At 36.1% G+C, this 27,434-nt stretch overlaps 1 protein-coding gene across 4 annotated transcripts in view; it reads right to left on the bottom strand.

Moving 5' to 3' along the window:
- Nucleotides 1-27,434, bottom strand: part of ARHGEF12 (Rho guanine nucleotide exchange factor 12) — a 150,098-nt gene that overhangs the window by 43,799 nt on the left and 78,865 nt on the right. For 3 of the 4 annotated variants that reach the window (XM_038535888.1, XM_038535887.1, XM_038535886.1), the window contains 11 exons: nucleotides 20,555-20,653; nucleotides 19,839-19,888; nucleotides 17,055-17,112; nucleotides 14,246-14,424; nucleotides 13,056-13,133; nucleotides 12,746-12,865; nucleotides 11,019-11,159; nucleotides 5,730-5,804; nucleotides 3,192-3,284; nucleotides 1,114-1,224; nucleotides 735-833 (listed from right to left, as the gene is read on the bottom strand). In XM_038535888.1, coding sequence (XP_038391816.1) covers nucleotides 735-833; nucleotides 1,114-1,224; nucleotides 3,192-3,284; nucleotides 5,730-5,804; nucleotides 11,019-11,159; nucleotides 12,746-12,865; nucleotides 13,056-13,133; nucleotides 14,246-14,424; nucleotides 17,055-17,112; nucleotides 19,839-19,888; nucleotides 20,555-20,653 — 1,103 coding nt within the window. The remainder of the gene's footprint in view (nucleotides 1-734; nucleotides 834-1,113; nucleotides 1,225-3,191; nucleotides 3,285-5,729; nucleotides 5,805-11,018; nucleotides 11,160-12,745; nucleotides 12,866-13,055; nucleotides 13,134-14,245; nucleotides 14,425-17,054; nucleotides 17,113-19,838; nucleotides 19,889-20,554; nucleotides 20,654-27,434) is intronic. The other variant, XM_038535889.1, reaches the window with a different exon arrangement.

Consider the following 27,434-nt stretch of genomic DNA (forward strand, 5'->3'; position numbering starts at 1 on the left):
ATCCACAGCATCAGGGGAAAGGCAAGAGCGTACAGAATGATGAAGGTGGGGGAAATATTCGGTAGAAGTTCTCTGCAAATACTTCAGATTTCCCACAGAAACTGCAAGAGCCTCAGCTGAGAAAGGGCAGGAGAGGAAGTGAGGTTTCGGGAGAGGAAGGGTGGGGAACAGTCATCAAAGAGGAGTACAACTGTGGAAGGCCCAGGGAGTGGAGCATGATTACGCAGGAAGCATTAAAGGCTGTTACCCTATTGCAAAGCTAAGAATTATAAAACTCATTAGTTTAAAAACCTTACAAAGATTCCTACTGGTAAAATAAAACACTATTATCATTTCTGTAAGATCTTTTCTACCACTTTTTAGTTACCCTTGTGGCTCCAAACTTCAAAGAGGCCAACCCGAGTTCATTATGCAAGTATTATCCTCTGGATCCTCATACATATGTATGTATATCATTTGTGTTCTCTTTGCACTCTCTTGTCCTAATTATGCACATGTATAAACCCAAATATACATATGTACTCCCTAACACCTACTGTGAGAATTCATAGCCTACAACTAATTCAGAAATAATAAAAGTAACAGTCAAGAGTAATCAGTAACTGATTACATACAACACAGATGTCAGAAAGTCCACAACAATAAAGTCCAAAAGCAGGGGAAGACTGGAAGTAGGAGACCAGTAACTCAATGTACTATAGCAAAGATTATATAACGTTAACTTGGTAACTTACTGCAGATCGATCCAGGAAGAACTGATGAAACTCAAGGAAGACGCGACGAGTCTCCTTGGAATTGGTCTGCTTATACAGGTCTGAATACAGATAACAAAGCTGTAGTAGAGGGAGAAATGGATAAGAGAGTAAAAGGGAGAAATCATGAAAAACATCATCTATTAGATGTTCACTGGGCAGGAAAATTTCCAACAAGTAAGCCACCATAAGCAAAGTCCTCATTTCTACACAACCAAGTTTAAAAAAAAAAAATCAACTGTATTTTAATTATCTTATCTATCCTGATATGTTTAGAAACTCATCTTGCAGAAGTGAGAGGTTTTACGGTATAAGAATCAGTGTAAGAACTTTGAACTGGCTAAATGAACAAATACATTACCAGTGTGGCGGGGTCAAACTGTGAGACTACATGGTGTAAGAAAACAGCCAGGTGAGCAGGGCGAGATTTCAGCAGTTCAATGCTCTGGAAACAGCTGCACTGCCCATTGATCTAGGAAAGTGAAGTATGGATACATCAATAACTCCACACCCAGGTGCACAATGTAAGGTAAGCACAGTTAAACACAGCTACCTACACTTCACTTTGACCTACCCTAAAACAACTCAAGATTTCAAAAATTTCACTGAAATTTATTAGTACATGAGCTTATGGGATTTCTTCCCCTGAAAATTAATAACCTCTTGGAAACAGGTTGAAAGAAAGCCCATCTTAGGAGAATGTAAATTTAGAAGATGATAATCGAGGAGCTCAGGTGTCTATAAATCAGGATGCAAAAAACAGCATTAAAAACACTTCTAAAAATGTAAGGGGAGGCTCTCTGCCTAATAATGAAATAGACGTCTTCCTTTCCTTTTGAGCTAATTGCAAAAATAGTGGTATGAAAATGGAGAGGTATAGTTTTAAGCAAGATGACTCTGAGAAGATATTCCCGAACTACACTGAACACAGAAAACTAGGAGTTAAACTTAAGGAAACCTCGAATCACAATTTCCATTTAACTTCTCACATCCAAATAGAGAAGAAAGTTAATCTAAACAAATAACACCAATTCTGCATGATCTCTTTCAGAAAATACAAGAGGAGGGAATGCTTCTCGAGTTATTTTCAGAGGCCGGCATGAAGGGTACCTGAGTAGCTCAGCTGGTTAAGGGTCTGACTCTTGATTTCACCTCAGTGGGGGAGCCCGCTTGGGATTCTCTCTCTCTCTTTCTCTCTCTCTCTCTCTGCCCCTCTCCCCACTTACATGCTCTCTCTCTCTGAATGAGTAAGTAAATAAAATTTAAAAAGGGGGCCACAGCATTACTCAAATACCAAAGACATCATAAAAAAAGAAAATGACAAACCAATATCCCCCATAAAAACCAATGTAAAAATCTTCAACAAAATAATAGCAAACTGAATCTGGAAATATATACAAAAGAAAATACATTATGGCCAATTGTAGTTTATCCCAGGAATGCAAAGCTGGCCAACATGCTAATATCAATGTAATTTACTCTATTTAGAGACTAAATTAAAAAAAAAAAACAAAACCCACAATCATCTCAATTATTCAACAAAGTTCAATATCCATTCATGATGAAAAATCTCAGCAACCAGAAATAGAAGTAAACTTCGATAACCTAATAAAAAGTAACTACAAAATACCTATAGCTAACATCTCACTTAATGATGAAAGACTAAATATTTTTCTCCTCAAGGTTAGGAATAAGGCAAGAATGTCCTGTCTTAGCACTCCAATTCAACCTCATGGTGGAAGACCTAACCAGTGCAATAAAGGTACAAACAAGAAATAAAAGATAAACAGGGACGCCTGAGTGGCTCAGCAGTTGAGTATCTGCCTTCAGCTCAGGGCGTGATCCCTGGTCGGGGATCAAGTTCCATATTGGGCTTCCTGCGGGGAGTCTGTGTCTGTGTCTCCCTCTGCCTATGTCTCTGCCTCTCTCTCAGCACCTCTCATGAATAAATAAATAAAATCTTTAAAAAAAAGAAATAAAAGATAAACAGATTGAAAACAAGTAAACAAGGAAATAAATTTGGTTGTCTATGTCAAAAATCCCAAAAAGTTATTTTAAAAAGCTCCTAGAAGTGGTAAATGAGTTTATTAGTAAGACCATGGGATACAAGGACAAGAATCATGCCACTCACATTTCTATACACCATCAATAAACAACTGGAATTTTAAATAAAAAAATATATATTTACAATTATATTTCCATCTCCCAAATTGAAGTACTTAAGTGTAAATCAATCACTTATCAGCTTTAAAGGCAAAGCCATTTCTTCTGGTCAAAGCTAAACAATCCAAGCAATTAAACAATCTCAGTTCTAGGACACAGCTTTAAATCTTTACAAATATAATCCCAGTCTCCAAAAAGCATTTATTTTTTTGCAACAAAATTGAACACGTTGAAAAATTAATAATCCGTGTTTTAGAAAAAAATGTCATCACCTACCTGTTCATGTTCAGTACCGAAATCATCATCCTCTGCTCCAATAATATGAGCTGCTATACGGGGAGAGGGGCTCCCAAAGAGAGACTGGGTATCCTGGTAACATGCAGAGAAAAGGAATAGAAATTAGCTCTTGGTCAAATTCACAGAATGAAGCCAAATCATCAAAAATAAATGGTTCACTAGGGATGCCTGGGTGGCTCAGTGTTGAGCGTCTGCCTTTGGCTCAGGTCGTGATCCTGGGGTCCTGGAATCAGGTTGTGATCCCAGGTCCTCGAATCAAGTCCCGCATCAGGCTCCCCACAGGGAGCCTGCTTCTCCCTCTGCCTATATCTCTGCTTCTCTATGTGTCTCTCATGAATAAATAAATAAAAGCTTTCCAAAAAAAAAAAGAAAGAAAGAAATTGTTCACTAAAAGATTCCGTTTTATTTTCTTTTAGTGATTTTCAAAGAAGTGGTTCTCAAATTTTCAAAGCAATCAACTGCTTTAGCAAAGAAAAGCACAACAGTATCAACTGTTTCTCGGGAAGAAAAAAAATTTCCTCTGGAAATAATTAACACCTTTTGCTCACTATACTCTTGGATATCTGATTCTAATCACTCTGTGTGTACTCCATTCATTTCATATAAACCTTGTCATAGACAGATAGTTGGCTTATGTAAACAATTACAATTCTAAAGAGCTAGAGTAAGAAAAGTAAATGAAGACAACAGAACAAAGGAAAAATGAGAGCAGAAATGATAAGACAAGTGAGGAGAGAGGTTAATACAAAGACTTCTATTAACATCGCATAACTGAAAGCTGTCCCTTAACCCTGTTTTTTCATTTTCAATTCATTTTCGTAAGTGCATAATGCAGGGTTTTTCAACCCTGGTACTGCTGACATTTGGGGCCGGATAATTCTTTGTTGTGGGGGCTGTCCTATGCATTGTACGATGTTGAGCAGCATCCTGGGCGTCCACCCACCCACTACATGCCAGCGGCAGCCTCCCAGTCATGACGATCAAAAATGTTTCCATACACTGCCAAATGTTCCCTGAGGGACAAAATCACTCCTGGTTGAAAATCGCTGGCATAATGCAACAAAATTTTCAAGTAATCACACAAAATTAAAATCATTTTGTATAGAAACAAAGAACCAAAATTGCAAACATAAATTGTAGGTTGGCAGATCTCCCTCCCATGCAATGGCTCCTCCATTTGTCAGCTCACTTGCAAAGTTGGATTTAGCATGAAAAAGGTAGTGTAAAGGCATGTATATGTAATGTACAAATTATGGATGTTTGAAGACCACAAATACTAAAATCAAAGGCCATACAGTATGAAGATAAACACAAATTTGGGAAGATCTTGGCTCAACCTGAGAGCAATCGGACATGCAGGATGTGAAGCTATCCTGATTCAGGGGTTATCTGTATAGGAGTTACAGCTGAAGCTCTGCACATGTATCCACAAGATATAAACAGTTTAAGCACTATGTAGCTGTGGTCTTCCCTCCTCAGGTGTGGTGCAGAACTCTGTATCTGCATCTTCTAAACGTGATTCTGCCTTTTTTACTACTTGTTTTTTGAACCTCAAGGCGTTAGGAATTTTTTTTAAAGTTTAAAAAAAAAGTAAAATGAGAAACTTGTTTTGAGTGGTTGTTAGACTCTAGCTGTTTCAGTGTCTCTGATTTTCCAATAGTCCTTATGTTGCTAATAACTGATGAGTCACAATATTCTGTTAAATCTTATACTATAAAACTTTTTATAAATCTGATTAAAAAACAAAATGAGAATGCTAAAGTAAAAGCATTTACTTAAGAATATGCAAAATCCAGCAACTCTACTTCTGAAAAAAACAGCCAAATGAACTAAAAGAAAGAACTTGAATAGATATTTGTAGGCCCATGTCATAGTAGCATTATTCATAATAGCCAAAAGGTGGAGACAACCCAAATGTTCACTGAGTGATGAGTAGATAAGCAAAACATGGTCTATACATACAATGGACTATTATTCAGCCTTAAAAAGGAAATTCTGACACATGCTACGATATAAATGAACTTGGAAGACTTATGCTAAGTGAAATAAGCCAGTCACAGAAGGACAACACATATGATGCTTCTCATAGAGGTTTCTAAAGTAGTCAAATTCAGAGTAAAATGGTAGTTGCCCAGTGCTGAGGATAATGAGGAGTCAGCGTTGAATGGGTACTGAGGTTGAGTTGGGGAAGAGGAAAATGTTCTAGAGACAGATATGGTGATGGCTGTACACAGTGATACATACAACTTGATGACAATGAACTGTTTACTTAAAAATTATTAAAATAGTAAATGTTATGTACATTTTACTACAATAAGTAAAATAACATTAAACCACCTAATAATACCAACTAACTATCATGGGAGTAGCTCTCCATTTATCGAATATTTATTAATAAGTTTAAGTTTTTTCTCTCTCTACCTGCACACACACAATCCACAAATATCAGGTGTGTCTGTCACTGAAGTAGAAGGAAAGCTAAAGAAAGCACTACCATTTCATGGATTTCATACTCACAGTGTCCTGAATCACTTCACTTTTCTCTGGGTTTTCCTCTAGACAAATCCTCTCTTTCAGGGCACTCTTGGGACTCTAAAAAAAGACATTCAGTTCATTTCAATAGGCTCATCAGAAAGGGATAAGGAAAAATAAGGTTCTGAACTTCACATTTGTGTCTGAAACCACGATATACCTTTCATAGAATACTTAGCTCCACTATTTGTTTTCCTGACTTTGGCAAGACACTTATTTTCTCAACTGATCTAAGTTTTATGTTGATAAATAATATCGCATTAAGAGAACAGCTGTACTGTATCTCCAGGCCTGACAGCTAATTTCTACCAAGTAATCCCAACTAGATGTATTTACGTACCTCAAACTCAATATGTCAAAGTTAAACTCTGTCTTTATGACTTCTTCTAACCCCCTCTGCCTCCAACTCTTCTTTCTGTGCAAGTTAAAAACATTTTGGCCTATTTATATGAATAAAATTAAGCTTCTATGTTTCTGTATCATGTGAAAGTGATGGGTAGATTCTTATATATAAAATTTACATGGTATGTCTAGGATGACCTAATGTAAAACAGAAACAATATGATGTGCAGAACTTCAATTCTGGAGGATGAGGAACACCCCAAAATATTCCTTTGAGGAGGCATTCTTCAGAACAGCTGAAAACGAGGTACAAGAGATTTTTGTGTGAACATCAATTGGGAAGATGCATTCTATTTATACATATACCAAGCTAGCACAAGATAAAGACAATAGTAGCTTCAAACATAAGCCCCATCTTGGGGAAATGGAGGACTCTAGGTCTAGGACAAGAAATATAAAAGATAAAGCTAGAATAATCTTGTCACACCAAAAAGCAAGAAAGCTATCAAAATTACTAGGAAGTCATGTTAAAAGAACAGAGAGGACAACTCAAGGGAGCTCCCACCGCCCCAAAGAGGGACAGTTTCAGCAACAACAAAAAGTAATGATTACAATGGACTCAAACACAACAAGCAAATATGTTAAAGTCTATGAATTCAAAATATTACACATATGCATGTGAACACACACCCCCCCCCCCATTGGTGACCTTTAGATTTTGTTAGGGTACCAACTCTATGTATCTGTTTGCAGTAAGCTAGTAAACTTCATTTCCTGTATAAGCTACATTTTAGGGTAATCTAAAAGCTATTAAGAGAAAATTCTTCTTTGTCAAATAATTCCATCTAGTAAACACAGAAGGAATGACAAAATTATAATAGCATCCTTTTGAAACCACTAATTAAATAATGGATGCAGGCATTTGATCATCAATGACTGGTAAGAACATTACATAAAAGCTTAATGGAAAAGTTGATTATGAAGGAACCATGCTGACATCATCTGAACACCTTCAACAAACCTACAGTCACAGAAAGACAACCAGACATTCACCTCCTGATATGATGTAACAGGATGTACACAGGTCCACCCATGCATTGTTCTTGCCAAACAACAGCTCTTAATCTGATCAAGACTCTAGATCTCACTAATGGCTCTCAGGAAACATAGAGGGATGAACACATTAAACACCACCATGAAAATACAATTAAAATGTGAGTTTGTTTTACTGGGCATATGACCCAGTTTCTGTCACACAGACAAAAAAAGGTAACGAATTAAGAGACTTAGAAACCAAAGGCTTAAAGACCTTGACTAGATCCTGACTCACATAAACCAAATGCAGAAAGATCATTATGAGACAATTAGAATAATTAAATTGCATATTAAGAAATGTGATTTGATGATAATGTTATTATGGCTGTATTTCTTGAAAAAGTCTTATTTTCTCTTAAAAACACAGATTAATGAAATAATGTCTTGGATTTACTTGAAAATACTCCAGTATTTGGAGGGTGTGAAGAATGGGGTACACAGACCAGAAAATGAACACTTGTTGATGACTTCTGAGGCTGATCAGGTACATAGAAAGGAATGTTATGCTAGTCTCTATTTTTGAATAGGTTTAAAATTCTTTCAAAACAAGTTCTTAAAAAACACCAGCCACAAATTCACAAAAATCTGAGAGGCAGATGCTCTAAATTTTAGATGATTTGTGAATGAACTTGCTTCTATTGTGAGAACTGGGTGTTGGGTATTCAAAGCCTTTTCTGAGGTTAGCATGAGCAGGGAGCTTTACAATAAGAATGATATCACAAACATCACAAGAAGATTATTTTAGACAAGTAGAAAATGGAGAAAAATTTAAAACCACTGATACAAAAGATAGAAGACTGGCTCCTACAGTCTTAATAGAGTCCACATGGAACAACGGTGGGAATCTGTAAGGAAAAAGCAGCACAGCGTCTGTGTGTAAGGCTTCACACAGACGCTTGCTTTTTTTGTTGTTGTTTTTAAGATTTTATTTATTTATTCATGAGAGAGACACACACACACAGAGGCAGAGACACAGGCAGAGGGAGAAGCAGGCTCCATGCAGGGAGCCCGATGTGGGAGTTGATCCCGGTCTCCAGCATCAGGCCCTGTACTGAAGGCGGCACCAAACCGCTGAGCCACCAGGGCTGCCCCACACAGATGCTTATAAGAATTAAACGAATTTCTTATGTGTTCAGTGAATATCCTCGCCTGCATTCTATCATCTCTCACCTGGATTTCCACAACATCCGGTTTATTATTTACCCGGTTTCAATGTCCTCATCTAAAAAATGGTGATACTTCTTTAATACTATTAGGAGAGTTTAGAAGAGTATCTGTACAGCATTAGGCCCAACTACTGGCACAAAGTAGGGAGCCAATATTTATTAGCCATTCAATATACATTTGGAAAGATCCTAGTAAGCTAAGCAGTCTTCTGTCTCTTTATTCGAATTCGTTTCTACTCTGACATGTTTCTGACTATGCTTCTCACTTCTACATGCAAGATAAAGCCCAAACTCTCATTCATTCTGTTGTTCATTCAAATACTTACTAAATACAAATCATATCTCAGTCTCAAGTCACTGGGATGCCTATTTCTACACTTGTCAATTCATTCTGTGTTCCATAAAGTTATATTTCTTTTTTTTAAAGTTATATTTCTAAGCCACACATTTTATTGCAATGTTCCTCTAAATACAAGATAATATTCAAATTTTTCTTTTGTGCCATTTGTTGCAAATTCCTAATTGTAGGATCTGCCAAGCTTTGGTGACATAAAGTCAAAGATGTCCCTGTCCTCTCAAGAAAATATCTAGTGGTAGAGATGAAAACAGACAGGAGAAACAGCACTAAATCTAAAAGGAGAATGCAAGAAAAATCCTTAAAAACAGTTCTGCGAGAACAACACGAAGCCTTTTAGAACCTGAAGTCAAGCCTTTATTTCTAAGATAAACTCTAGCCATTCCGTCCATAACCCTAATACATCAGTAAAGTTTTCACTGCTCTCCCCAAATGTTATGCATTTCTACTCCTCAGTACTTTCGTTTATATTTAGAGTACTAGTACTTTAGAGCTAGACGTAGGCAGATTACAGATTATCTGTGTAAGTTATTAGCAAATTAGTTAACTCCCTTTGGCCAGTTTTTTCTTTTGTAAAATTATGATAACAGTAGAATTAACTAAAATAAGGAATGTAAAACACTCATTATAGCATAGGGTATGTATGCCCAGTAAGTGGTTTTTTGAGTCAGTTTCACCCATCCAATCATAAGACTGCTAGCACTATCTTCCCCCTTACCCCTCACCACTCCCCCCCAAAAAAAATCCTCAAATTTTCCTTGAATGAAGTTCTGAGTCATTGGGCCTAAGCCTCATCATTCAGGTTAAAGCCTGAATGATGGCTTTAACCAGTGGCTTTCAAATTTTTTTTTCCACTACCTTCAATAAGAAACTTTACATTGTTAACCAGCATGTGAACACACACATGTGCATTGTACGTTTATATATAATAAAAGTCACAAGAAGTAACACTTAGTTTATCTGTATCTTACAAAGCATTATTTTCTATTCTATTCTTTTGTTTTTTAAATATTTTATTTACTCATTCATTAGAGAGAGAGAGAGAGAGAGAGAGAGGCAGACACAGGCAGAGGGAGAAGCAGGCTCCATGCAGGAGCCTGATGTGGGACTCGATCCCGGGACTCCAGGATCACACCCTGGGCCAAAGGCAGGGGCCAAACCACTGAGCCACCCAGTGATCCCCTATTCTTTTTTTTTTAATGCTAGCCCCAACCCACTAAATTGATTCCATGATCCACAGTTTTCAAAACACTGGTTTAGACTATTTTCCTTATCACTTTTAAAGAGGGTGACTGGGGTGCCTGCATGGCTCAATGGTTGAGTGTCTGCCTTTGGCTCAGGTCGTGATCCTGGGGTCCTGGGATCGAGTCCCACACTGGGCTCCCTGCAGGGAGCCTGCTTCTCCCTCTGCTTATGTCTCTGCTTCTCTCTGTGTCTCTCATGAATAAATAAAATCTTTTAAAAAATTAAAATAAAATAAAGAGGGTGGTCTATTCTTAAGTCATTATTCCTACCACTGCATACTACCTACAAAGGAATGCTGAGTAAGGGCAGCCCCTGTGGTGCAGCGGTTTGGCGCCGCCTGCAGCCTGGGGTGTGATCCTGGGGTTCCAGGATCGAGTCCCACATCAGGCTCCCTGCATGGAACCTGCTTCTCCCTCTGCCTGTGTCTCTGTCTCTTTCTCTCTGTGTCTATGAATAAATAAATAAAATCTTTAAAAAAAAAAAAAAAAAAAGGAATGCTGAGTAAGCAACAGTGAATTCAACTGGTCAGTACTCCTACGACCATGGTGGTACATCGTATTCATCTTAACAAAGATCCATCTTCATCTGGCAGTTTGGGGGTTAATCAAGAAAGTGTTACTAAACAAGGACTATTAACTCAAGTCTATCTAATAGGACTAAGGCTTTTCCTCTTTGTAATGGCAAAGTGCCCCGTGATTCAAGACTGAGTCACTCTGACCACAAATGGAATATTAACATGCTCTTAAAGATATCAACAGTTGGCCTCTTGGTTCAGTTAAAAAAAAAAAAAAAAAGCATTATTAACTTCTCAACCCACAAACAAGATGCCTGCTGGGAAATTCCACCTCCTCAAAAGAAACATTTGGCAATGTGTATCTAAGGGGAAAAGTGAACTCTGAACATAGACAACAGAGTGCAGAATTTCTGCTCATTTCTGCAGAATTTCTGCTCATTGCTATATTAAAGGTGGTGATAAAGGTAAGTAATAAGAGAACACCTCTAATTCATGTAACTTAAAATCAAATATGGAAAGGAGCTGTAGAGAAGAAAACCATGATGCAGAACACTTACGTCAGCGCTGTCACTGCCGGGCCGAGAAGCATCTCCAGTGCAGTAGTCAAGTCTGCCTATTCCCTCACCAGGATCTGCTTCTACCTCACTGGCTGTCAGCGGCTCACCTACAGGCTTGGAGGAGGTAACTACAGCTCCATCCTAAAACAGATTAAATACACACACACACACACCAACACAATAAAAGAAACATTCATTACTGACTGCATAAACAGACTCACACTGTCACCTAATTGGAGATTTACCAAAAATCTGGCCAGTTTGATGTGATCAAGGAGGCTTAAACCTCTAAAAACTTAAAGTATAAATAACTACCAATTCTGTGGTTCTAATATGGCATGATTTCAAAGACAGGGAAAATGATGTTTTAGCAAGGAGAATAAAAGTTCAAACTTCTGAATAGGGCAGAAAGGTAAAAGAGTTGGTTAAATTAGATGATTCATATTTCCTGCCCATTATAGTAAAGATTATTACACTATAACTTCTCGTTAACTGCCTTCCAACACTTTTGAATTTCAATAAGTAGCCAATTCTGGAACACAATGCTATAATAGAATACAGGCTTTTAGATCAGGAACCACGTTTTTATTGTTTGAACAGAATAAAAATGTTGTCTTCATTCAGTAATTATAACAACATAAAACTGTCAACATTACTGAGGCATAATAATCAAAATCTCATAGAGCTAATGGGACTGAGAGTAATGAAAAAAACTAAATACCATGTAGCCACAAGTACATCAAACCAGGAAGTCAGGAGACCTTACAGTGATGTGACCTTGGCTATGTCATTTAACCAGTTTAGGCTCTAATTTTCTCAACTGAATGATGTTTTGACTTTAAGATGAGCCAATGAGGCTACATGATCTCAAAGAATCCTTTGAGTTCTATGAAACTGTGGCTTTCACTCACAGACTCAGAAAGCATAATGAATCAACAGCTTTTACTCATTTTAAATGGTACAGGAATATGGTCCATTTTACTTTAAGATGAGATATAAGGACCTTTTCCTATCTCAAACATGAATATTAGAGATTACAAATCTGGCTGAGCTACTGTTTCTAGTAAGACCATCATCTCCATAACTTACACCTGTGTAATAAATTCTGTTTATATCTAGTTTAAAACTTCAGTAAAAATATAGTTGCTAAGAACATGAAAGTGCTTTGTAACTCATCAGACTGGGTCTAAATTCCAGTTCCATTGCTTTTGAGCTATATGACTTCAGGCAAATTATTTAATCTGAGTTTCTCTAAAGGTACACGTAAAATGAGGGCAAACAATAGTAGTATCTAATCTCAGAGGGTTGCTGTAAAGATTAGCAAGAACATGTTTGTCTCTGTATTTAGGATAATGCCTGTCACTTTACAAAATCTTACGTTCCTACTTAAAAACATGTCGTTCTCTTTCAAAATGGCAGAATGAGCCTCAAAAATGCAAACGTATATAAATACATTTTAGTAGTTTGTCACATCAAAGCAAAAGCACTCAGTTCTTTTTAAATTATGGAACAAAGGAACATGATATCATGAGCAAGCAAAGAATCGGAAGCCCACATTTCTTGTAGTTACATCATTATTTCTGTAACATGCTACACAGGACATCCTCTTGGCCTATGCTAGAAAAAAAAAAAACTTTTAAAAAAGGCAATTGCAACATTCTCTAACACATTCCCAGAAGAAAAATCTCCTGCAAAAAGTTGGGTAGCACTTTTAATAGTGATGCTACCTGAGCAGAGCCTGTGGCTTTGGATAACTGCTCTTGCAGCTGAGGAATGTGTTTCTTGGCCTCTTGGATCTCTTTTAGCAATCTTTGGGCAGGTGTTCGGTTGTAATCTTCCTGCAATAACTGAAAAGTTATAAAAATATTTTGAGAATTAATTACTTGTGGCAAGAAAATATAGAAAAAGTCCATTCTTAATAAAATAGTGATGGCATTGATTACAGTACTACTTGACTGTGATCATGACAAATATCAACTCAACTACGCCCACTCAGTTTCATTAGCCTGTAAAAAGCCCCATTTCTAACTTTAGTACCTGTAGCCGTTCCTGTTCTTTCTGTAACATCTTTCTCAGAATTTCTACTTTCTGGTTATGAACCACATTGTTTTCCTCCTAGAAAAAAGATAAAAAAAAACACAAACCAACAACAACAAACAAACAAACAAGAACCCATATAGTGACGTGAAGCTAAAATAAGCAGCGGTTATAAAGACAGGCTGGGAGACCTGACGCTCAAAGTCAAAATTAAACTAGGTTCAAGACATTACATTTTGATATTAGCTGGAGAAATGAAGTTGCCTTAAGTATAATATCATTATGTTACACTTTCCATCCATCCTTTGGATCCGTATTGTCAATCCCCATGCATGACACTTCCCAGTACCTCCTGCCTAAAATGTTAAGACAGCTCCCTAACTCCTCTTCACCATCTATCTTTGTTTCACAACCCTATAAGATTTTATCTAATTATCCTTCCTCAAATCCTGCTACAATCACGTCACTCTCTTGCCCACCTCCACTCCCCAATTTTAATGGATTCGTACTGCCTCTTCGGGTACATGTAAATAAGCCTGGTAGTTGTGATTTTTCAAAATAAATAGTCTTACTTTTTTCAAGCCTCATCTCCCACTACTTAAATCCTTAACAGGCACCAGCCAAACAAGAATCTTGGAACTTCCCCCACATACTTGGTGCTTTCCTGGCTCTTTATCTCTGTTTATTCTATTTCTTTTACCTGGTTTACTTCCCTCCCCATGGCCACTACTTAAATGTTACCTGTTTTTCAAGGCTCAATTCAAATAGTAGCTTTCCATAAAGTCCTTCCTTATTACAACTGATATGCTTCCTCCCTCCTTTGAATTGTCACAGGACTTAATATGAATATATTATATGTAATATAATATGCAATAAACAAACAAACAAAACTCTGTCCTCTTAAAGTTTATATCCGAAGACAACTAAGGTCCTTGAACATAGGGTATCTTAATTATATTTTTGTGAATGACACCTTGTTCTATATATGACAGGTGTTAAATCTTTCTTAATTCAATCTGCTATCCTAATACTCTGTAATAATTTCAAATTAATACATAATTTTTATATAAGGAAGCTATTTTCCAGTATCTTGAACTTAAATTTATCAGATCAATGCTTTAAAACTCTTAATATAAAGCAAAGTCATCATTACACACTGAGCATTTAAAAGAAGCTTTCCCCCCTCTTACCCCCATGAGCACAGGACTAGTAATTCTCTCCATGTTCCCAGATGCTCCAGGTGAATGAGGGGATGTCATGATGGGAGACATATGTCCAATGACTGATGGCTCTACTTCAGAATCAGCGAGTGGAATCTGGGGCGACCCAGGTGGGCGTCCCTGAACAGTGAGAGCTACATAGGAACCAGCTTGGGGAGGGAGAACAGGAAAAATAACAAAGTCAAAGACTTGTCTGTGGTATTTTGCTACTTCACCTTTGACAGTTCTGTAAGATCCAGTAATGTGAGCAAGTTTGATTACCTACTAATCACTGCTCCACAGAAAAAGAATCCAACTTGTCATTTCTTTTTTATGAGTCCTCTAAAAATCTAAATGAACGATGCCATTTTCAGATAGCAAATTACTATTCATACGATCAGATATGACACAAAGGCAAATAAAATTTATAATCCCAAGAATTGTTCTTAATTTCTGGAAGGGTGAGTTATTAGCAACCATCTACTAATGACTATGTTCAATTAATTTCTTAAATTCAGGAAACCATCATATTTTGAGATGATACTAACTAGGCAGGGTTCAACTAATTTTCGGGAATATCATGATGCAATTTTAAATTAACTTTAAAAAATGAGTAGGACAGGGGATCCCTGGGTGGCTAAGCGGTTTAGCGCCTGCCTTCAGCCCAGGGCGTGATCCTGGAGTCCCAGGATCGAGTCCCACATCAGGCTCCCTGCATGGAGCCTGCTTCTCCCTCTGCCTGTATCTCTGCCTCTCTCTCTCTCTCTCTCTCTCTCATAAATAAATAAATAAAATCTTTAAAAAAAAATGAGTAGGACAAAAAATATCCCACGAAAACAGGAAAGAACACGCAATAAATTTGAGTTTTTCTACTTTAAATGTGAAGACAGAACTTCACTAGGCATAAAGGACAGAGGGCAAAACCAACCTTAACCAGAAAGACTCCAGAACAGACATTCATGATTTATCTAGCATCGAGAGGAGACTTTCCAAATAAATGACTTTTCTAGATAACAGACCTTAAAGTGACAATATCTTCCTCTTAGACTTTTCAACAGAGAATTTAAATGCATTTCATACTTGTCTCCCTATTTAACTGCCTGCAGAACTCACCATCAATTGTGTCAGTGTTTGAGGTTCTAAAAGCCTTTTTTTTTTTTTTTTTTGGTACATTTAGTGGTCACAAATGCTATGATTTGGGAGAATTTAGGGATATATACTTTGTAAGGTTTTTCACTTGTATTTCTGTCAGAATGCCCTCCATTAGTAATAGCTTATTTACTTATCCATGTGTTCACCTCCACTGGTTTCCTATTTCTTCCCTTCCCTCTTCAGCTATGTTTAAACTGCTTTCATCTGAAATCCCTTTTATCATGTCCAGAAGATGCATTACAGGGTAGGATGTGAGGGACCTCCAGTATAAAGAGAGTACACAGTGCAAGGCATTGCAAATTTAGATCTGTTGTGGATGCTCACAGTGATTTATGTTTACCTTTAAGTTTTTAGCCAGGCTTTCAGTATTGGATAAGTCATCTTACCTGCTATAGGGCTATGATTTCCTTTTTATTAAGTAAAATTTACACTAGAATGAGTAAAATATATAATCTAAAAAGTTAAAGAAATAATCTGACTTTTTATACTCCTCAATAGTGATCAGGTTTATATTTATTTATTATCATAAACCATCATAGTTATGTAGCACATAAAAATGTACAAATCACAATCTCATTACATAAATAAACTGATTCGAGGATGGGGATCTAATTGTGATCATCTCATTCCTTTTTAAAAAGTACTAAAGTTAAGAACTATGATCCTAGGGACCTTTTAGAGCCTAGCTGTCTGATAAAAAGGTAAACAGGATTCAGGGGTTGCTTTAGTTAAACAGTGGTAAGACAGCTAAGAAGGAACTCAGTTTATTAAATTAATTCTCAAGATGTCCACCCTATGAAACAAAAACAGGATTAAATAAAGTAGTAGTGTTTCTGCTTGGCCATAAACAACTATCTTACTTGTAGTCTACTATGGAATAGTCTGATGATGCAGATGATTCCAAAGCCTTAACCCTGGAGATTTCCAAGAGATCATTACCCTGGATTTTATTTTATGATTTACTTATTTGAGGAAACATGACTATGCTGGATGATTTTTAAAGTTCCATTTCAGTTCATCTGGGCCATTCCATGTGAATTCTCTATCTCTTCCCCCTCAGATGACTCATGCATGTCGTTCAAATATATGCCTTCCATGTTACCAAGAATGACAAGATATTATCATCTACCACATATATGAAGCAGATAAAATATAGTTATTAGTAAATTAGGGATTTTCACTTCAGACTTTCCTTTAATGCAGAGTTAAAGCAAACTCTAGCCAAGAGGCTATATCCAGCCCACAGATTGTTTTAACAAAATAATTTTTTTTTTAAAAAAAAAGATTCCATTTATTTATTCATGAGAGACATAGAGAGACCGTGGCAGAGACACAGGCAGAGGGAGAAACAGGCTCAATGCAGGGAGCCCGATGTGGGTCTCGATCCTGGGACTATAGGATCATGCCTTGGGAAGAAGGCAGGCGCTAAACCGCTGAGCCACCCAGGGATCCCTGACAAAGTTTTATTGAGATACAGCCACAACTGTTCATTTGCAAATGGCTTTTTGTGCAATCATGAGAAAATAGAAGATGGTAAGGCCCACAAACCCTAAAATATTTTACTATCTGGCTTATTACATAAATGTTTTTTGATCCTTCCTTTAAAGGATTCAGAAACTAATTAAAACTGAGAATAAAATTCACCTACATTTGATTAGCTTCACCACTTCCAAATGGTTTGAATGAGTCACCAGAGTTCCATTCACCTGTAAGAAAATAAAAAAATGTCAGACACATTCCATTGAGAATGGCTATATTGACCTTAGAAATTATTGTACATAATACAACCGATTAGAATATAGTACACAGAACTATATTAAAATATGTATATATTTGATTCAATATTCACTTTTATCACTATTCTATAAGGTGTACTCAGCAAACTTGGCAACAAAATGAACTTGAATATAAAACAATGCCTTGATTTAAAGGATATTATAACTTATCATGAAAAATAACAAAACATATTATACAACAGGTTTTATAAGTCCTTCACAGTGAAGGGTTCTTGCAAACAAAAAAGACCATTTTGCTTTTAACTACAAATTCAAAAATCAATCATGAATTTTCAATCATGATTCAAAATCATACTGATTTTTTTAAAAGATAAAAAAATAAGCATTATTTCCCTAACAATACTCACTCTACTTTAAGTTTTCCAACCATGACCTAATCTTTACAAAGAAAACTAATTTTCAGATAGGCTAACTGCAAGAAATGTTATCCAAAACTTCCACTAACCCAAATGAAGAAAAACTCTTAAACATGGAACCAACGCTATTTTCCTTGACATGGGTAATGCTAATCTTTACAAGTTCAAATATATCAGTGTCTAAAATAGCAGTAAAAAGATACTAGTCATGCCTACCAGAGATGATAGCTGTTAATCATGAAGTTTAATCTCTGAGACAATGTTCTAGGATACACACACCAGATACACAGACACAGGCATAGACACATATATATACACACATATATTATAATTGCCTTTTTTTCTGCACATAAATACTTTTTTGTTGTATATGGTTTTCTTTCAATATAGATACACATAGACCTAATCCATTCTTTTTAACATCTGTGAACGAAATGTAATTTCTTTTTCTAGCCCTCCATTTATGCACATTTGAACTGTTTACAATTTTTTTTAAGACTTATTTGAGAGAGAGAGAGTGAGTGAGTGCAGGGAATAGGGGCAGAGGGAGAGGGAGAGAGAATCTTTTTAAGCAGACTTCATGCTGAGTGCAGAGCCCAGTTGGGCTCCATCCCATTACCCTGAGAGGACGACCTGTGCTGTAACCAAGAGTCAGACACTTAACCAACTGTGCCACCCAGGCGCCCGCACAAATTTTCAATATGACAAAGCTGAAATGAATTTCCCTATACATATGTCAGTTCACATTTATACACTTATTTCCTTAGGTAAGTCCTAAAAGCAAACTTGCTGGTCAAAAGCTATATATTTCTCTAAAAGTATGTAATTTGGGGGGCACCTGGGTGGCAGAGTCAATTAAGCATGTGACTCTTGGGTTCAGTTCAGGTGATAATCTCCAGGTAATGCGATCTAGCCTCACATCAGGCTCCCTGCTGGGTGTGGAGCCTGCTCAATATATTCCCTCTCCTTCTATCCCTGCCCCTGCCCCTGCCCTGCTCTCCTTCTCACTTTAAAAAAATAAAATAAAATAAATTAAATAATAAAATAAAATAAAATAAAATAAAATAAAATAAAATAAAATAAATAGTATATCATTTTTGATACATTCACAAATTGACATCCAAATAGAGTTTACCCAATTTATACTCACAAGTTTATGAGACTAGCCATTTTACCATGCCCAAGCCATGCCAAAGTTATATTATCAATAATCTTTAAAATTTCTGACAACCAAATATATTTTCACCTATCATTTTATTTATTTTATTTTATGCTTTAGAGAGGGAGAGAGAAAAGGGGGTGAGAAGTAGAGGGAAAGAGAGAATCTTAAGCAGGCTCAATGGCCCAGTTCAGAGCCCAATGCAGGGCTCAATCTCACAACCTAGAGATCATGACCGAGCCAGAACCAAGAACTGGATGTTAACCAACTGATCCACCCAGGTACCCCTTAAGCTATCATTTTAATTTCTACTTCTTTGTTATTAATGAGATGAGACCTATCCTCCTTAATATATTATTTATTTCAATTATTTTGGGGAGCCTGATAAAATTCTTCACCTTGTTTTGATTAGGCTATTTATTTATTTATTTATTTATTTATTATTCTCTTAGGAATTTAAAAGTGCTCTCTCTTTACAAGTAAGGCATTCTACTCTGTAGTAGGTATTTGAAACTTCAAATACTTATTTCTAGATAGTTGTTTGTAAATACTCATGGTGTCTTTTCCTATATAATAATTTGATTTTAAGTATTCAAATTATTCAACATCTCAAGAGTAATGACTGATCGTTCCACTCCTCCCTGTTTCTGGACGGACAGGCCTATACCTAGACTAGAGCAACTTGCTTTGAATTAATCCCTACCATCTCATCTCACACATACCCATATATATAATATTTTTTTTCTTAAGCTATTCTTAAACCTCTGTAAAATTCATTTGGAAGACTCATGAGTTTGACAAATAATAACACATCTCCCCAGTCATATTAATATATTCTGATGAGACTTTCTTGCTAACAGAGTAGTTTGGAAAGAAATGGTCTTTATCACAATGAGTTACTTTCCTATCTAAGAATACACATGACTCCATTTATTCATGCCTTTTATTATGCCCTTCAGTAAAGAGTAATACTAATTTTAAAATAAATGAAGTGTTTTTTATAGTCAACAAATATATATAATGCACTGCTTTTTATAAAAATCCAAGTGAAAAAAATCAAATACAGTTAATATATGCTGTTTTAAAATCTATCATAAATTCCGTAATAGTCTTTTCCTTACCTTGATGATTCGATCACCTGTCTGTACCCCAGCCCGCATGGCTGCTCCATCTGTAAGAGAAATTAATTACTTAAAATGTAAATCATTTGCATGTGCCGATAATTTTCTTGAAGGAGAGGCAGTATAGCCAAATGGTTAAAAAACATGTGCCTCTGCCACTCACTAGTTGTGTGACCATGGATTGGTTTTATGTGTTGTTTTTTTTTTTCACTCTAAGCCTCAATATCCCCTGTAAATGGGGATAAAAAATACCTACCTCAAATTACAGCATAAAGAATGTATTCAATATATGTAATAGAATATACTATTACTGTCATTTTGGGAAAAGTAGGTGTTTTGGTGCATATAACCATTTCTTTAATCTGGTCTAAAAATATCTCTGGTGCCAGGAAGAAATAAAATTCTATAAACTTCTATAAAATTCTATAAACTTTGTATTGCTTTTTGATGTATAAAGTTGCTTTATACATCAAAAAGCAACACAAACAAGGAGTCATATAGTTTCTAAAACTAAGGCTGTTTTCTTTCTAGTAAGTACAAAGAAAATCAATTGGGGAGAATTCATGTCTATAAATGACACTAAAGACAATCTAACACAATGGACCATTATGACCTGTATAATGTATGTGATTATTTTATTCTAGGCAATAGACATTAAGTTTTTCTATTCTTAACTCTGCTCCCAAGTGACAAGACTTTTTTTAAAAATGCCTTGCCTTCTTTGACAGACTGTACGAAGACTGGATTGTCTCCACTGACCGTCAGCCCAAATCCATTGTCATCCTTCTGGATGATCACACAACGCTGAACCAGACCTGCACAAGAACCACAGGGTAAAGAGAGAAGAGAAAATGGGAGAGAGAAAAAGACATAATGACATATTAGTAACGAACTGTAAAGAACTATATTCTATCTGGAGAAACACAAGATGGCATGTGAAACCAGTATCACAAACCAGAGAACTAACCCCATAAACAAAACAAATGCAAGAATATCACAAAGCATCATATATATTGGTTTCTCGCTGGACAGGTAGAGTAGAACTGCTCCAAGATTTAAAAACAGCTATGGCAAAGTAGAACAGATGAAGTATTAGGAGACAGAAGGAAGGCCTGTTTGCATCCTTGCTATTTATTTGTAACATGAAATCCTCCCCACTGCCCTCTGTTTTGAGTGCTCTCACTGGTGTTTAAACCCAAGAAAATCTAACATCTGGGGACATTAGGCTCAAAGCATCCCATGTAAACCCCAGAGAAATCCAATCTCACTCTCAGAAAAAGACTATATAAAGAAAGGAGGTACTTGCAGAGCATGGGCAGTTCTTCTCCCAAAAGGGAGAAAGAACAAGTTCAAAGACAAGAAAGGCATTGGCTCATAGAAAAAATAAAGAGGAGAAAAAAATAGAGAAGATCAAGAAAGAACCTTTGAACTCAACCAATTCTTTCACTCCTTTCACGTACTTACCTGATTTCTACAGGAGAGTTTGTTTTCCTTCTACCAAACAGCAAACAAAAGTAGTCAAGGCAAGGTAAAAGAAAGAGGACCACAACCAAAGGAACAGGAATGTCCCATCACAGAACCCTGATTTGTACCCAGGGCTGTCTGATCACAGATCAAGATCTGAAGATCCTGAACTCTGTGTTAGCCAGAGATTTAATACTTTAGCTTTGCAGGATCTAAGTGTTTCACCAAAAATCAATATATAAAACATGATAAATAATGCAAGTATAGTGATGATTAGAAAATAAAAATTTCTTCAAAATAAAGATTTTTACACAAACAGCATTTTTTATGTAAATGCTTTTAAATAAGTCTGATGTATAAAATGAAGGATATGTTAAAGATTGCATATTAATGAATACATGTATTTCTTGCTGTTAATGAAATGTCACAGGTATGTGAGCCTACTACAAATGAAAGCCTGGAATAAGTGCATCACAGTACAGAAAACACGAACTATGAACCTTATTCATAAGCCTACACAAAAAATTAACTTAAGAAAAATCATGGACCTAAACACAAAGGCTACAACTTTTCTTCATAAGAAAATATAGGAAAAAAAGTCAAGATCTTAGGTAAGCAGAGATCTTTTAGGATGGAAAATGCACCAGCCATAAAAGAAAAAAACTAGGAAATTGTACTCAAAATTTTAAATACACTCTCCTTTAAAGAAACTGATAAGAAAACGAAAAGGCAAGGTACAGAGTGGAAGAAAATATTCATAATACAAATATCTGATAAAGGAGTTGTATCAGATTATATTTAAAAAACAACAACTCTACAGTTCAATAACGGGGGACACATTTTAAAAAGAACAAAAGATTTCAGGGCACCCGGCTGGCTTAGTGAGTAGAGTGTGCCACTCTTGATCCTGGGGTTGTGAGTTTGAGCTCTATGTGGGCATAAAGATTATTTAAAAATAAATTAAAAAAAAAAAAGAACAAAAGATCTGAATAAACACAGAACAAATAAAGATACCCAAATGGCCAAAAAGCACATGCAAGGATGCTCAACAACTGCAGTCATCAGGAAAATGAAAACTAAAGCCACAATGAGATACACTAACTTGAATGGCTAAAAATAAAAAGACTGATAGTACCAAATGCTGGACAAGGATGTGGAACAACTGGAACTCTCACGCATTGCTGGTAAGAGTGTAAAACCATACAAACACTTTGGAAAACAGTTTAGAAATTTCTTATAAATGTAAGTATACATTTACACATGACCCAGCAATTTCACTCCCAAGAGAAATGAAAACGCATGTCCGCATAACGGTTGGTACACAAATACTTATGGTAGTTTTGTTCCTCAGAGCCAAAAACTAGAAACAACTCTAAGATCTATCAACGGATGAACAGATAAACTGTCATACATCCATTATAATAAAATATTACTTAGCAAGGGAAAAAAAGGAATAACTAACACATGCAACAAACATGGATGAATCACAAAAACATCATGCTAATAAGCAAAAGAAAGCAGATACAAAACAGAGTACATACTATATGATTCCAGTGGAGAACAGGCAAAACTAAAGGATAGTAACAAAAAGCAGATTAGTGGTTGCCTAGGGACAAGGGGAGGAAGGGTGAGGATGACCACAAAGAGACATAAAGGAACTTTCTGGGGTGATGGAAATGTTCTTTATCTTAATTAAGGTAACGGTTACATGAGTGCATTCCTCTGTCAAAACTCATCCAACTGCACCCTTAAAAGGACAGCTTATTTTATGTAAGTTGTACCTAAGAAAGTTGACCTTCCACATCAACACATCACATCAATTAGTAACCTTCAATTCTAGAGACTACTAAACACCAAACAGTATTTGAATTAGCAAATTGACCACACCCACAAAATAGTACATTGTAATGAGGGCAGAGGAAAGACAATCTAAACCTCACAGAATTCAGTCTTTGACTTGCATCCTTCAAGTAATTGGGGAAAACTATAATTAGAATAGATATAATACATAAAATCAAGGAGGAAGCATTCTTCATAAATTCCTGGTACATAATACAATAAATATAAGAATTAGAGACCCAGAATTAGAGACTCAGAATAGAATAAGGACAATGTTTTACCAAAATCTTTTAAAATCCACATTCAGTTTTAGAAACAAACATTTGATGATCTCCTTTACAATTATTTAAAGTTTCAAAATAAGATACTGTGACTTCAACATAAAAATCAAGATACTTGTAACATAATATATGTATTTCCCATACTATATCCTTCTCCCATCCCACTTCCTATGCTGAATGAAAATCAGTGAATTAGAGGTTTCTAATGTCGGGGTTTGCTGTGTTAAGCCACTAGGCTTCTTAAATAGACTATTTTTCTGATCCCTGTAAATAAGAAGATGCTTGTAAAAAATGAGGGAGGCAGAGTGGGCAGTAAGAGTTTGCTGTTTTGGGGCACCTGGGTGGCTCAGTGAGTTGAGTGTCTGACTCTTGATTTTGGCTCCAGTCATGATCTTGGGGTTGTGAGATCAAGCCCCATGTCAGGCCCACATTCTGTGGGGAGTCTGCTCAAGATTCTCTTTCTCTCTCTTCCTTTGCACTCCCCTCACTTATGCATGCTGTACATTTGTGTATTTCACTTGAATATAATATATATTAAGTATTTAGCTTAATCCCTGATAAATACAAATAAAGATTCATAAGTGTTAAGTATTTTATTATGATTAGGGGTACACTGCCTTTGGATTTACCTGCTCAGAAATATATTACTCATCTAACCACGCCATCAATTAAAAAATCAATTAAAAACACTTTTATGTTAGGGATGCCTGAGTGGCTCAGTTGTTGAGCATCTGCCTCTGGCTCAGGTCATGATCCCAGGGTCCTGGGATTGAGTCCTACATCGGCTCCCCCTCGAGGAGCCTGCTTCTCCCTCTGCCTTTGTCTCTGCCTCTCTCTGTGTGTCTCTCATGAATAAATAAAATCTTTGAGAAAAAAAAAAAAACTTTTATGTTAAACTCCTATTGTTACTGCAAAGTAAAAAGATGAATCCTCATTTACGTCTTTGTCTAAATTTTTTTTGTTTTGTTTTGTTTTTTGTTTTGTTTTAACAAACAAGCAAATTAGTTTTGGATGGGGAAGGAACAGAGAAGGGAAATATTATGGAGCAGGGCTTCTTCTAAGAAGGCAACTTTAGAATATAGGAGACAGCAAGAAGGTATGAAGAAAGAAATCACCTTCTCTTATAAGCTTTTCCTAAATACCCAGACCAGGTTAGGTCCCCCCAGCCCGACAGTGCCCTCTATTTACTCCCCTACTATCATTATCATTCACAATTTAAAAAAGAAAATTTATTGGAGTTCAATTTGCCAACATATAATGTAACACCCAGTGCTCATCCTGCCAAGTGCCCCCCTCAGTGCCCATCACTCACTCACCCCAACCCCCCCCCGCCCACTTCCCCTTCCACTACCCCTTGTTCATTTCCCAGAGTTAGGTGTCTCTCATGTTTTGTCACCCTCACTGATATTTTCACTCATTATCACTCACAATTGATATCTATTGTTTTTATCCACTCACTAGATGATATGCTTCAAGAATGTAGGGGCTCTGTCCTCATTTACAATTTCAGGAACTGGCAAATGTTTAGACACCAAAGGAAAATTTTTAAAATTGCTTGTAAATTAATAAAAATGGGAAAAAGCCAAGAGTCTAGAGACGGATGGAAGCTCAGAGAGGGAGGTCATTATGAGAAAAATATCACAGAAGTCAATTTTAGCAAATATGCCCTAGGACCTAATAAACTGCTAAAAATTGAGTAAATGTAGTAGGATTACCTCAAAATACTGCAAACCTGTTTTCCATAATTCAAAATTGCCCAGCCTGATAACTTTCCCTCTTAACTCTACATCAAAAGGAGATGAGGCCAAAGAAAAGGAGGAAACAGAGAAAGTGCTATGTGTATATACTATTCGTGTTTCTCGTCTCAACCCCACTATAGTGTCCATTTATTATTATTCTATCTGCTAATCTGAGAATCTGATGTACTTTAACATATAAGAATCACTAGAACAATACAAAAGGAAAACATGCCTTACATATACAGCCAATTCAGAATCTACATATTTCAAATTAATGATACTATTTTGTAGTAGGAATCTATGCCATGTGCATCAACTTGGAATTGCAGTTATAATTAAGTAAAAACTAAGCTGTCATGCCATTCAAAATTCAGAAATCCAGTCTTTCAAATGCTTAGATCTATTATGTTCCTTCCCATTCAAAATAAAATAAAATGTTTTTTTTTTTCCTTGAGAGAAATGTTCTACTTGTTATAGACCACAAGGTGTTTTAACCCATCACAGAGGATAAATTCCACCTTTCACACCCTTAACACTGGAATCACCAATACTTCACATTGAAATCATGGATACACCAACAAGACTAAATTAACACATCGCTGAAATGTTCTTTTTGACAAACAAAAAACTACTTTTTTGTTTTAGCAAATCTGCACTGAACAACTGTCTACCAGTTATTTAACACTGCAGTTTGTGAGGAATACAAAACTACTAAACATCTTTGCCCTTGAAGAATTTAAAATCTTGGCAGGAAAGGACCACAGAGACACAGGGAATGTCTATGACAATGGCAATATCTAATGAAAAATCAGAGTATAGGACAGATAACAGGCTTTATATGTTTTATGAAAGAAGATAAAGTGAAAAGTAAAGCCCTACCTAACTCCAAAAATAGCCATTTTCACATTTTATTAATTAAAACCAACCATGCAGCCAACACTTTCCATCATTTTCACTTTTCCTGGTTTTTACACACATGTATAGTCTACGATTTGTTTGTTGGCTTTGCTAGATCACTTATTGTCTGTTAGAATTACCATACAATGTGTTTACCTCTGAATATGAGTTTTTATAAGGTCACAAATCACTTTAATGTGAGCTGTATCCAAGCACTATGTGTGAAGACAGGCAGAGTATCCAACAAATGAGATAATGATAAGGAACAACCTCTCCTAAAACTTGGTCATGGTAATATTTCTCCATTCTCATTGTTCTTAGTGCCATAGGAGTTTTTGTTTTTTTTTTTTTCACAACTGTCTACTTTGTAAGGGCATATGGAGTATTGGTAACTGCATATCTCATGTAATTACCAAAATCTATTAAAATTCTTTTGTGTTAGACTGTGAACTTCTAGAAAGCAGGTGCAGATCCTATCATCTTTGTCTCTCTATCCCTTGTCATAGTGCCTGACACACAAGAGGTACTGAATGAATATTTACTAAGTAAAATTTGAGTTTATTTTATATACAGGAAATTTTAATCATACTCAATTACTTCTTAGGAAAAAGTAAAATCATTGTCCTGAAAACCATGCAAAGTAGAGAAATACTTTCAGGACACTAACCTACTGCCCTGCCTAATTTCTAACTAAAACAATCTGATTCTTCTACCCTAAAAAAACTCCTCTAGTTAAAAATACATTTTTTCTTTATTTCCTGTCTTTTAAGGATTATGCTATTTCACCTGGAAGCTAATAATAGATATCATGCTTCATATCATTGGTGAAGTAAAAATGTTCTATAAAAGTTTATATAAATACTATCCTTTCCTAAATTTTATATTCTCTTTCTAACAAAGGACATTTCTTTTCCTTGTTATGACAGTGTGGTATTTGAAACCAACATAAAATGACTGTTTTTTATTCAAAAGATAATTACCAAGGATGGTATTTTGAAAGTGAAAGAAATTAAGCCTTTGTAAAGCTTTGGAGTGGGGAGAAGAAGTCATAAAAAGGTACTTTGAAAAAGAGGAGAAAATACTCTCAGAATTCACTATGATACATTCCTGGGAAAAAACAAACAAACAAAACAAAACAACAGCGACAGTACCAAAAAGCAAATTCCTGAAAATGGAAGGTTAAATACACAGGGCAGCATACTGAACCTTCCCTACTACATTCATTCTAGTGAAAGCACACTAGTCATTCTTCACCTTTGATTTTATTACATGACCAAACTTCTCAAAGTCTCACCTCTCAAGAATTAGCTTCAGGGAAGGGTGTGGAAAAAGACCATGTGCAACCTCATAAAAACAGCTCATTTTTAAACTGCTGC

Source organism: Canis lupus, chromosome 5, assembly GCF_011100685.1.
Source record: "Canis lupus familiaris isolate Mischka breed German Shepherd chromosome 5, alternate assembly UU_Cfam_GSD_1.0, whole genome shotgun sequence".
Lineage (NCBI taxonomy): Eukaryota > Metazoa > Chordata > Mammalia > Carnivora > Canidae > Canis > Canis lupus.